This window comes from Thermobia domestica, chromosome 5 (assembly GCF_964235325.1).
Source record: "Thermobia domestica chromosome 5, izTheDome1.hap1.1, whole genome shotgun sequence".
NCBI classification, from domain to species: domain Eukaryota; kingdom Metazoa; phylum Arthropoda; class Insecta; order Zygentoma; family Lepismatidae; genus Thermobia; species Thermobia domestica.
In genome coordinates this window covers 58551664-58564515 of record NC_137458.1, presented here as the reverse complement: position 1 = coordinate 58564515, position 12852 = coordinate 58551664, and the positions used below count along the sequence as shown (strand labels likewise).

Sequence of the window (12852 nt, the reverse complement as noted above, 5' to 3'; positions counted from 1 at the left end):
TATCTGTTGACCAGTCCCACAAACTCCTGGTATCTCCCGCAGTATCAGTCTGTGTGAGGGGGCCCCTAGGGGGGCCAAGAATTTGAGCAAGGGGGCCTGGCCCCAGTCCCTCCCTTGACTCGCCTCTGGAAGGGGATAAAAATATTGGGGTGGCGGCCGCCCCCCGTAGCGCCGCCACTACTATTCCCCTCAAATTTACCTTCTCCTGTGAACTTTGCCATTCGCCAGTTTGATTGTATCATTTTAATGAAAAATTGTCCCTTCATTCGCCCGAGGCATACTTCCTATTATGCTCAATCTGAGATTTTTTTCGCAATAAACCTACTATTTTCAACACTTATGTATTGAAAGTCCCCGGTGAATTCTAAACTCGACCCTGCTCTGTAGAATATGTGTGCTTTAGTGCTTTACTTGTTCCATAGGTTATTCTGTCTGAGGACAGAATCTGTCCTCAATTTTCTGTCCTGAGCTCAGCATGTTTTCTTATTTTATTAGTAAGCTGTTAGTTAATTCTGTTATACTAAAATTATATATTGAAAATTTACTTATTCAGTAGACATACACGTATTTGAGTGTGTACTGTGTACTGCAAATAATTAACTCTAGGATTGGGTAATTCGATATAATTAATTGTAATAAATTTAGTCACCGACGCTTGGCTTAGCGGCAGCTGTTAATGGTCCGGTGTCAACGATTTTTTTTTTTTTTTTTTTTTTTAGCGCGCGCTACCGTCTTCCAGTTGTTAAACAACTTTAGCACCCTTAATGATTGTAATTGTCCACAAAATATGTGTATATTTCTCATAATATATATTCTTCAATCGTTAATTAGCAGCAGATTATTTATATATCAAAAAAGTAAAAGAATAAACTATCGAAACAACTACTCTAATTTGAGATTGAACTCGCGTATAAACAGAAGCGTTGTGTCCCAAGAACCAATCAGACGTTACGTCACATTTCATGTGGGAAGCTAGCGTGGTTGGCGTCGGTTACGGTTTTTCGTGAGCAGTGAGAAGTGTATTAATAAGCGAGAGGTAAATAGTGTTTATTATGTTAAATCTTGGAGCGAGTGTGTGTGAAATAATAATTTGTTTTGAACTTTAACATACAAGTGAATGTTTGGATATAAAATCTTCAGAAAAGTAATAGAGTGGTATTATAAATTTAGAAAATTGCTTGTGTAGTGAATCGGAAATTGCCAGGAGACTTGAATATTTATATTGTGTCTTACAGTTTGTTTTCATCCTTAGAAAGATAATATTGAGATATGTAAGTTTTAATGGTTATATTGAGGCATTTGGTTTTAGTATTGATTGAGAAATTGTTACATGTAGGGTTGCCGGCGAGAAACAAATGACGAATCATTGGCGCTGACATAACGCGGGTGAACGTCTTGTATAAAGGAATCAAATTTTAAAATTTTTCGTTTGCAATAAAAAGATGTAAGCAATCAGTGAAAAGTACTAATTACTACTGGTGTCGAATACTTACTAAAAGTACATGTATTGTGCGTTAAAAATATTTGTATCGCGGCTTACATATCGTACCTGAAAGGAGGGACAATAGCATAATATTTGTCATAAATGCGCAGGCTGCAAACAGGAATGCGTTAAATTTTGTGGGAAGAACCGAAATGTATTTTCTATTGTTTTCCGAGTAACAACAATATCGATTTAGATTAATCTTTCGCAGATTGTCGGCCCGGATTAGAGCCACAAGAACTTCGTTTTCGACGTTGTAGTACTATTTATTGTTATTTCAATATACCTTACGTAGAATTACTCTTCTTTCATTTCAGTTGTTCAGTCCTAACCGCTAATCAATATTTCTCATTTTGTGCTTTCTTTGCTCTTCACCAGATAACATGTTCATTTATATTCTATTAGTGCTCAAAATTAATGCTTTCAACTATTAAGTGCTGCAAACCATGAACTGTTCAGAAGTAACAAAAACGATAACTTCTCATGTTTCCAACCAGTATTGTAAATAAACTTTTAGAATAAGGATTGATGGTCGAGCTCTTTACCAAATACATTTCCGTGAACCATCAAAAATCACAAAACATATTAATATACTTCTTTCATGTACTGAGTTGTCGCAGAAGTAGGTACTTATATTCGTGACATATATTATCCTCTATTACTAGGAAATTCACTCTTATTATTTTAGAAAGTGAGTTCACTCGAGCAGATGGTTCAAATGGGAAAATTATTGGCAAAATACGATGAGGAACATCGTTCATTAGGGAATAAGAGTGTGAATATAAGTAATAACTGTCAGTGCACAGCATATTGAAATGAATTTTGAGTGATAGTGAAAGTATTGTATGTGGAAGTGTGCTATTTCACTATCCTCGTTTATGCGTATCCGCACGTAGATGACGCTCCTGCTGCCTATAGACGCACCCCCCTCGCTTATGTTTGGACTCCCCTGCTATGCTGCTGTTCTGACTCGGTTGGATGGCATTCGCGTTTTTCAGTGGTCACCTAGCACAAGTTGCTTCGTGTTTTATGCACTGTAGTTTTATGTCATATATCCACGGCAATTCTAGAACACAGGTCCCCATCTCATTTAGCTCTAATAAAGACAAAAAAAGAACGTGCGCTGTGGGGCTCTAATCACCTTTCAATCGTTCACGCTTGCTCGGCAGTACTGTGTGAATTAAATGTTAAATTTTGGTACAGGACGGAATAACCTAGATATTAACTTATATGGGGGGATCTGTGTTCTAGAACTTTCCACAACTTATTTATACAGAACCCTCCTGAAGTCTATCTGCAACTAGTAATTGACCTCATTTAGTGTATGATCTGCTGAAAGAAATACAAAGCAATAACCTAACCTAAAAATATAAAGAATGTGTCAAAGCTTTTTGCAGCTTTCTGCTCGAGTAATGCCTTGAACGTATTTCTTAAGTATTAATGCGTTCAATTTCTCCCTAAATCACTTGGTAATGACTAGGGTTTGTTGTTTGTAACTGTGGTTCGTACTGGTTTACATTTGGCGCACCACTGGAAAAAACTGTTAACTTACAAATTTTACACCAATTTTCTTCTTATTGTTCCCTAAAAGATTTCCGCTGGACGGCATGAAAATATCACACCTCGATTAGATACAATTCAAGGGTCCACCAGAACTAGGCCTTGTTGTTGGAAGTTTACAATTCTTTTGTGATTTTCGTATCAATACGACTTACATTTGTATGTCATAAGATCTAAAGTGTAAAAAACACAAACCAACATGTCCTAGGTGGTTACTTAAAAACACGAATGCTGTTTACCCGAGCTAGGGCAGGACGAAGTTAGTGAGCTCATTCGTGGCGCGGCTAAATGGAGCGGGCGCGTTAGAGATGGTGGGTATACACGTAAGCTAGATTACTGAAAAGGATTAGAGTTAGGCAATAGTAAGAGGAATTTCAGTAGCACTTGTCATCGTTTTATAATATTAACGCTCTAATTGAAAGCATTAAATACCGCTTCTGTATACTATGCAGAAATATGACGCAGGTGAAATATACACCCCTCAATGTAACCCTGTGCTTGTAAACTTAAAATTCACCTGTATTTTTTTTTTTTTTTTATTTATTTAATTCTTTCGCCTGCAGAGAGTTGTTTCGTATATACATGTCTTTTTATGCAAAGCATTGAATTTTACCTGCAAATCTTCCAAAATGTGCGCCAAAGCTATCCGGCACCCTGTGATTGGTCATGAGTATAAAAACAGTATAGACGTATGGTATAAAAACTGAAGTTCATAAGGCAGGTGGCTAAGAGGCATAAATGCTATCTATCCGAGTCAGGGCAGGAGCGCATCAAAGGGCTTGACAGTAGCAAGGAGCTGTTCCCGTAGGTGGCAGATGCGTCAGCGACGGAGGGCATACGTATAAACGATGTCGTTCACAACAGCTCGCTCTAAGTCCAATTACTAGCTCAGGAGCCAATGATGGATTTGCGGAAGAAACTAATTGCCATCCCACAAATTGATATAAAAACATAAACTTCTGCTAGGTGGCCACTAAGAAGCACAAATGCTACCTAACGGAGTCTGGGCAGGAGAGCAGAGCGGTGGCGAGTGTGAGCATCCGTAGGGAGCAGCACATAAGCAACGCTCAGTATACGCATGAACGAGGTTAGTAGACAATGTGACATAAAGCACGTGCATTATGTGTGGCACAGCGTTTCGACACTTCTATAAGTTTGTACACTGCCTTTACATAGCACTTCATGTCTTTCTTTTGAAGTACTACAGGGCACATTTTCTATTTAGTATTTTTTTCTTTCTGCTTGTAAGAGATAAGATCCCGATATATTTTGAAAATGAAAATGAAATGAAATCTTTGAGTTTTACGTCCCACGATTATGCCGGTTAGGCTAAAGGAGACGGTGATGATGAGAGGTGAATGAAATGGTGGAATGAAGAAAGTGAGAGGAAACTGGAGAACCCCGAGAAAACCCACGAGCACGGTGTTTGTCCACCACAAAGTTCACTTGGCGGGGGCTGGGATCGAACCCGGGACCCCAAGCACCAGAGGTGAACGCTCTACCACTGAGATCCCCCCCCCCCCCGATATATTTTGATTACTTGTCCAATCCTATTGTGAAATCAAGTAACATATTTCTTCCGTGGATTTGACAAATGTATACTCCTAAAGTCGGGTACCACATTCGGTTCAGATAAGACTTCCCTCATATTATTTTCTGTTCTGTATGTCGGAATTTCCCCCATTACTGTAGTATGCACATCGTTGGTTAGTTTTTTTTAAAAATAATACCTTAATAGGTTTATACTGTCTTTGGCGCAAACCGAGATAATTATGTACAGGTTGATAATATGCTTGCAAGTGCAAACTAATATACCAAAAAACTAATATATTCATCTGAAGAACACGCCAACTTCCGCTATAGTGCGTCCAGTAAGAGAACGTCTCTGACAGCTCGGAGTGACATTACCACTACTCGCCTGTCAACGTTTTTTTCGGTGCAACTGTAGTGGCAATTTAATTAATCGTATAAGACAGAGTGATCGTGGTTGGTAACACTGGTATCAAAGTAGGAGCTGCAATGTCCCACCGCATGTGGTAAGAAACGTCAGAGACCATCTCTTGTTGGCCGCGCTATAGTTTGTCACTTCAGCCAAAAATTATGTCTACCTCCATTTCAAGCCAGGTCACCCGGGGAGGAGGCGCGTTAACGATGGTGATTATACGGGAGAGTGTTGGGATGGAGAATGGCCAAAGGATTTTCTTGACATGACAGTTGTTTCATTGCCTAAGGAAAAACAAAGAAATGCAGTGATCACAGAACCATTCTTTCTTATTTCTCACCCTGGAAAGATTTTATCGTGCATGCTGAATAGACGGCAGGAAAGTAAAATAGAATAGATATTTCAGGAAGATCAGTTTTAATTCCGGAAAGGGAAAAACACCAGAGATGCTCGTGGGTTGGTGAGAATTGTATCAGGATAAGTTCTTGACTTAAAGGAAGAGTTGTTTGTGCTTCATCTACTGGGAAAAGCTTCCGACCGGGTCAATTGGATCAAACTTCTCGGTCCAATCGGGGTCAGCTGGAGAGACCGACGATTCATTCTCAACCTGCTAGGAAAACCTGTGAGATTACGCTTCAACCAAAGAGAAACCAACAGTGGAGAAGGAGTCAGACAAAATGTGTATATCACCCTAATTATTCAACATTTCAGTGAATGCTTAATGAAGGAGTTCTAGGTGTCAATACTTGAGGGCCGATCATTGACAAAGGCAGGTGTGCAAATGATACGGATATTAGGCCTATAGCTAGAATCGAAGAAATACAAGAGATTATGGACAAAATAGTTGACACTGGAAAACAGCATGGAATGGGAATCAGTGTCAAAAAATTGTGAATTCATGAAAATATCATGCATAAACACACCCTTACTGGTCAGGATAGAACAAAGAGAACTTGAAGGGGCCAGTCATTTCGAATATCTGGGTAGTAGTTTGGCGAGAGACGCTTACTGTACAAATGATATTAAGTAAAATTTGACGTAGCCAAAGAGGCATTCAACAAGAAAATATCACTCTTTAACTAGCAGGCTTAATGTTAGACAATGGAAAATCTGTTCACATATATGTGGAGTATTGAACTGTATTGTTCGAAAATTTGAGCAGTACGAAGGTTAGAGGAGTTTTTAATTTTGCTGTACACGTGGAGGAAAATGAAATAACGACATAGGGAGAGCGTTCATTAACTGAAATAAAATATCTGTATACGCGGACTAGTAGTTTTGATAAAAGATGACATAAGGTCATTACGTAAGAGACCATTTCAAAAAAAGTACAAAAAAAAAGTGACATGATAGGCGTAACAAGTCAAAGACGATATGCATGGGAACATTCTCTTTAATAATAATGTGGGGAAAGTGCTGGATAAGAGGGTTGTTGAGTTGAGTTGATTTTAGTTTAGCGTCCCTTTCAGCAGCGAGGCTACATGACACGTGGACCTACTGGTTAACGTGGAATCCGAACCACATGAGCTCCTGCTGGATAAGAGGGTTTCAAGGAGAAACTGCACATTCGTCTTAAAATCCTAGCAGCAGTGCTTTATTTGAATTCCCTTTTGCGTATGTGTAGGAAACTGATGATTACGTCAAAAAGTACATAAAATACTCGTAGTTACTTGCAAAAAAGTAACAAATTAGAATAGGTAATTCCATGATTAATGTTCGTAATGTTAAATGATAGTTGCATCGGGAACCTTCGATAAATAAATGAACGAATGGTTGTGTTTGCAGTCACTGTAACTTCATTCAATCCTAAGTGTATTGTCCACTTTCGTGGAATAAATAGACGTGTATTCTTACGTGATAATGAAGCTATTGTTTTTAACTCTTTACGATGACTCATTGACTGATGTGAGTAATAGTCTCACTGATGAATCACTTACTTGATATTAACTTGCTAATACCACTGGCTTCCTTTCTTTTGTTAATAATAGCAATGCAAAGTTCCAATAGATCGTCATATCCAACGAAAAATATGCGTAATTTCGCGTCACGTAATGTCGTCAGGTGAAACATAAAACTATAAGGAATTGCAGTGTTGCCGGAATTACCGTTATTTCAATTGTAGGAAAATATTTTTTTTTTAAAAAGCTGTCATAGATCAGATTGATACCTCACCATATTTGGTTTGTCGGTGAATTATACTGTGTTTACGCCAGTTAATTTCATCCTTAATATCTACTCAACAGCATACAGAATGTAATGTAATGAACATTTACACTGATAACGCAATACACGTGATTTAAGAAACCAGTATATAAATCTCTTGAAAGTGAAGTATGGACTAATTTATTGTAATATCTAGTAAATTATTGTCTTAAGTATCTTAGCACATTCATGTTACTGTACTTTGATATTTTCCTTCCTTGGCAGAGATCATTTCAGAAAATTAACGTAATCGTGACGCTCCCTTAGTTGTTAGAGTAGAACAAAGAGAACTTGAAGTCGATAATTTCAAGTACCTGGGAAGTATTTTGACAATAGACGCTTACTGTATCAAAGAGATCAAGTCAATAATTGCCATAGCCAAAGAAGCATTCAACAAGAGAAGATCGCTCTTAACAGTAAGCTTAATATTCGACTAAGGAAAAAGTTGCTAAACTGCTATATATGGAGTACTGGATTCTATGGTTTAGAGACTTCGGAAGTTAGAGAAGAAATATTTAAAGAGCTTGAAAGTGTTGGTGCTGAAGGAAAATGGAGAAGAAAAATTTGATAGGGAGAGAGTAACAAACGAAGATGTTTTAAACGAATAGGAGAGAAGAGGACGCTTTTAGCCGGTATATTTCGTAGGAAGGCCAATTGGATTGAACCCATCTCGCGAAGAAATTATTTTCGTCAATATGGGCATACAAAGAAAGATGGAAGAAGGGTGAAGAATGGGAAGAACAACTGAACGATGATTTTAAAAATAAGAATTATTTCCTGTAAAAAGAGGATGCTGAAGATCGAGAAAGGTGGAAGAAACTTTCCCAGGAGCAAACCTTTATTAGTCCCAGGCCTGCCAACAGGCAGAATATTTAATAATAAGAATATTACTCTATCCAAAGTCCGCTGCGTCTCGTACTCTTCCACTCAAACTGAATATATTATAGTGACGACATGAATGTTAATGAGACACATTCTGTTTGATTTGTTCTTCAAAGGACACATTAAGTACATATCTAAAGCCTCCATAATGTTACGCATTATACAGGGTGTATCAAAAAGATTCATCCACTTTGGCAAGTCTGTATTTCTGAAACTAATAAACATATACAAATAGTTTTTATTTTGCATGACAGTGAAACTCAAGGTTTTATTGCACCTGTTCATAGGTGTTCAATGTGCCCCCCGTGAGATGCAAGGCATATGTCCATGCGGTATTCAAATTCGTCCCAAACTACAGCTAGCATGTCTTCAGTTACAGCTTCGACAGCTGCCGTTATGCGATGTCGCAGTTCATTCAATGTGCTTGGTAACGGAGGCACATAAACGGAGTCTTTTATAAACCCCCACAAGAAATAATCACATACAGAAAGATCAGGTGACCTTGGAGGCCAGTAATGTAACGCTGCATCATTTGGTCCAGTGCGACCGATCCATCGTTGTGGAATCATTCGGTTTAAAAATCCCCGCACGTTCCCATGCCAGTGTGGCGGTGCCCCATCCTGTTGGTAGATGAGATCATTCGAATCAGTCTCCAACTGTGGGAAAAGATAATACTCAAGCATATCAAGGTAGGTTATCCCCGTCACAGTGTTCTCGGCAAAGAAAAATGGACCGTACACCTTTATTCAGGAAACTGCACAAAACACATTAACTTTTGGCAAGTCCCTCTCATGTTGTACAACTTCATATGGGTGTTCCGTTCCCCATATTCGTACATTATGGCGGTTCACATTTCCATTCGAATGGCATGTTGCCTCGTCACTAAACACTAAGCGTTGAACAAAACTGTTGTCTTCTGCAATCTTGCCAAGAATGAAATTGCAAAACTCAATACGCCGTTCTTTGTCACCTTCACAAAGAGCTTGCAGTAGCTGAATTCTGTATGGTTTCATGTGTAAACGACGACACAACACAACGCCAGACGGACATCGAGGGCATGTTGAGCTGTCGAGCTGCACGACGAACGGATTTCTGCGGACTTCGTGTAAAACATTGACGGACGCGCTCCACGTCTGTGTTGGGCACTCGAGGACGTCCCGGTGATTTTCCCTTACACAAGCAACCTGTTGTTCGAAATTGTTCATGCCATCGTCTAATGCTCTGTGCAGTAACAGGATCCACACCATACTTAGTACGAAAGTGACGCTGAACAGTTATCACTGACTTGCACTCCGCAAAACGTAGTACACAAAACGTTTTCTGTTGTCCAGATGCCATTTTAACCAGGACTGTAGGCGTTCACTCAAGCACACTGCTGCTACCTAGCGGAAACCGTGTACAACTAGAGATGTTCCTCTTTCCAACAGTACGTTGTTCACTCACATCTCTGAAGAGACAGAATAGGTATTATTGTTTAAAACCGGATGATTCTTTTTGATACACGCTGTACTTTGAAACAGTCTTTTCTTTACTCGTCCACATTGATTTTTAGTCTCTGTGAAACCTACATTGTAGCTTAGTTTAGAAACCTATCATGCGGGCAAAAGCTACCAAATTGAAAGGATTCTATTGATAAAATGGCATTATGTTAAGCACATTGGTGAATATCACAGAATTGAGTGTGCTCTTTTGCCCTTTAATTTTTGAGGGGCAAAAAATTAACAAACGGTGTATTGTTTCCGTATAAAACAATCAGGCCAGAGATGAATTGTCGTTCGTTATTAGATCAAATTTCAGTAATAGCATCACGAATTGTCAAACGGCAGGTACTCTTTTATTCTTCAGAATTAGTATACCGAAGTTCTCTTCAATAAGGACACTACCATCTGTAGAATGTGTTATGTACTGTTGTAGTAGACATGTTAGCTAACTTCTGATGTGCTTTTAAAGAATAATTTTATATATAAACATGAAATTTTGCTGCGTAGTGTTATTGCTGAGACTAGTGGTTCCCAACCGGTGTGTTGCGAAATTTTAGAATTGGCAGTCAATGCCTCCAGTAGCAGCAACAATATCCTGTATTACATAAAGTCACTACTTTGTAGAAACTTCTAGCCGTTCACTGCTATATTACTATTAAAAATCAAGTATGTACATGGATGTCGTGTTCGTTCAGTCATCAGTCAAAAAGGGTTGGAAAATACTGGCTGAGGCTATATTATTAGTTTTTTAAACATCACTGTTAGGTCTAGCTTATTGAAATATTTGATTCTGTAGTAGACATAGCTGTAAATAAATAAAGCGTATGATATTCCTAAGGATTTTTTCCTATTTTATTTTATTTTATTTTTATTTATTTATTTATTTATTTATTTTTTTTTTTGTTTTTTGTCCTATGGATACACCCTGCACTAAACAAAATAATAAGAAATGAGCATATGAATATAAACGCCACCAAGTCCTAGATAGGATCTGAACTGAAGACTTCCCGGTCGTCAGCCTAGCGTCTCATCTATTGATTAGATCATGTAATAAATGGATGATTAGATCATGTATGAATCTACAGTCGTAAAATCCCTGGTTTCGTTTTTCTCTCATGACAGAAATCTGAATTGATTCTTAGCAAGAGCTTTTGATTAGGATTTTACGACTGTAGATTCATGGCTCCTATAGATTAAAAAGGGCTAACTCCCTCGTGGCTGTACGTACTTTCGGCTTTCGATTTCCGGTGGAAGCTCATGTGGTTCGGATCCCATCATTAAGTTGTTGGTCTGTCTCGTATAACCGCGGTGCTGAAGAGGGTACTAATCTCCAAAGCAATCAACCAAAACAACGGGAAAAGGTATTAAAACTCCATATAAGCAAACAAGGACAGTGTTACGTTTAGAACAATATAATGCAGGGTTCCTACTGGTCAGGGAAACTCAGGGGAAAAGACTGGAAACCAGGGAAATTTTATAAAATATATTTTTTCTAGTATCAATTGTACATCATTTTCAGCGTAACCATACCATTAATGATCATAGTATGGAACGTTGCTCAGATTTTTATGGGTGGTAAGTGGAATGTACGTATGAGTAATTGATTATTATTTGTTTCTATAGAATAAATGTTCTCATATATAAATATTCACCGTTATTTATTCCTTATTTATATGTCAACGTCATCTGACACCTGTCATGAAAGGGAAGTTCCTGCCAGAGGGCAAGGAAATAGATTTCTCCAGATCAGTAGGAATCCTGTAATGAAAATAATTTTTATATTACCGGATAACATAGCCATCTTTAGGCATGTAATTTTTTTTTTCTATCTAGATTTAACGTCTATATGTATTAAGTCTTCCTATATTATTTAGCTATGTCTGTTTATTTGGTTTTGAACTCCTCTCATTACATATGATTTCCTTTTCTATTTTCAGAATGCCTTCTGAACGTTTTAAGGTAGGTGAGAGTGTAATGGCCAAATGGCCAGGCTCTTCCCTGTATTTTCGAGCTAAAGTCCAGGAGGTTAGTAAGGGAAAGTATACAGTCCTATTTGAAGAAGGTACAGAATATACTATTACCGAAAATTACGTTAAGGTAAGTAGAAAATGTGTAATAAAGATTTTTTTCTCCCCGCTGGTTGCATAAATTACCAGTTGTTTTGCACCGGCGTTATATACAAGGGTAGGATAAAATAATGTGAACACCTAATTAATATAGGAGTAACCCAATGCGCACTTAGAACATTTTAAGACCTGGAGGTAAAGAAATATACAGTTTTTATGTAGAAACCAGTAAATTCTTGAGAGATCCAAAAGGACTGTAAAAGTCCGGAGATTGTGAAAGCCAGAGAAACTAATTTGGCCCTCAATGATGTTCTCAAGTGTGTGTAGGTTCTACAGGGTGTGAATGAACTAGACCAACAAACTTAAGAAGAGAGTTGGTATGGACCTATAAGAAAGAGTGCAGTTTTAGAGTTATGACTGTCCAAATGCGTGAAAATATAGGTCACAGCACACGTTATATCCAGCACAAGGAACCACGGAGCTGGCTTTCCATAACCCTTCCGATTTCCTACAGACGCATTCTGTGTTAACTGTTGTCTGGGAATTTCTTATGCCTTATGGGGAAACTGTTACTTACCCATTCCACATTCCTAAAATAGAGGTTTTTGGATAACGTGGTTTAATTTTCTTTACGCTGTCAGGGCCCGTCAGCTTCTTAAACCTTTGTTTTCGAAATATCGCGTGTTCCGATGTTTTTCCCTTTCTTTTGGTTACCCTAACTCCGAAACTATGCATCTTTTACCATTGGCCAATTATTATTATTTTGAAGTTGATGTATTGGGTCATTCCATGTGAAATCAACAAATTAAACAGGGATTTCAAACCCGACCATCTTAGATTTTTACCAAATTTTAGTATTTCGTAGGGATGGTCGAGATATGGAATTGTGCAAAGTTGTAGCTTCCTGTGTGGCGAGGTTTCTGAATTATGGGGGCTTAAAATAAAATTAAAAAAAAAAAAAAAAAAAAAAGTCTACTTTGGTATACACACAAAACTTTCGGACAACACTGCTCTTGATCTAATTGACGTAAAGAGCTGATTCTTGTTTTGTTTGAAAGAGCATAAAATAAGCTTTCCAACGATATATTGCATGCCAAATTTTGGAAGAATATCTATTTAAGGTCACCCAGTATGACCTTTTGACCTTGAACTTTTGAGGATGCATATCTTCGATTTTCTAAAACTCGCATATAATTTACACACAAGCTTACTCTATAATATAACGGAAATAGAAGT

The 12852-nt window shown here is 38.0% G+C and overlaps 1 protein-coding gene across 2 annotated transcripts in view; it reads left to right on the top strand.

Moving 5' to 3' along the window:
* Positions 1-755: 755 nt before the first annotated feature.
* The window catches only part of LOC145685924 (delta(14)-sterol reductase TM7SF2-like), a 58006-nt gene continuing 45909 nt past the window's right edge, over positions 756-12852 (top strand). Inside the window, exons 1-2 of one of the 2 annotated variants that reach the window (XM_081758693.1) lie at positions 756-1036; positions 11488-11647. In XM_081758693.1, coding sequence (XP_081614819.1) covers positions 11489-11647 — 159 coding nt within the window. In that variant the 5' untranslated portion in view covers positions 756-1036; position 11488. The remainder of the gene's footprint in view (positions 1037-11487; positions 11648-12852) is intronic. The other variant, XM_081758694.1, reaches the window with a different exon arrangement.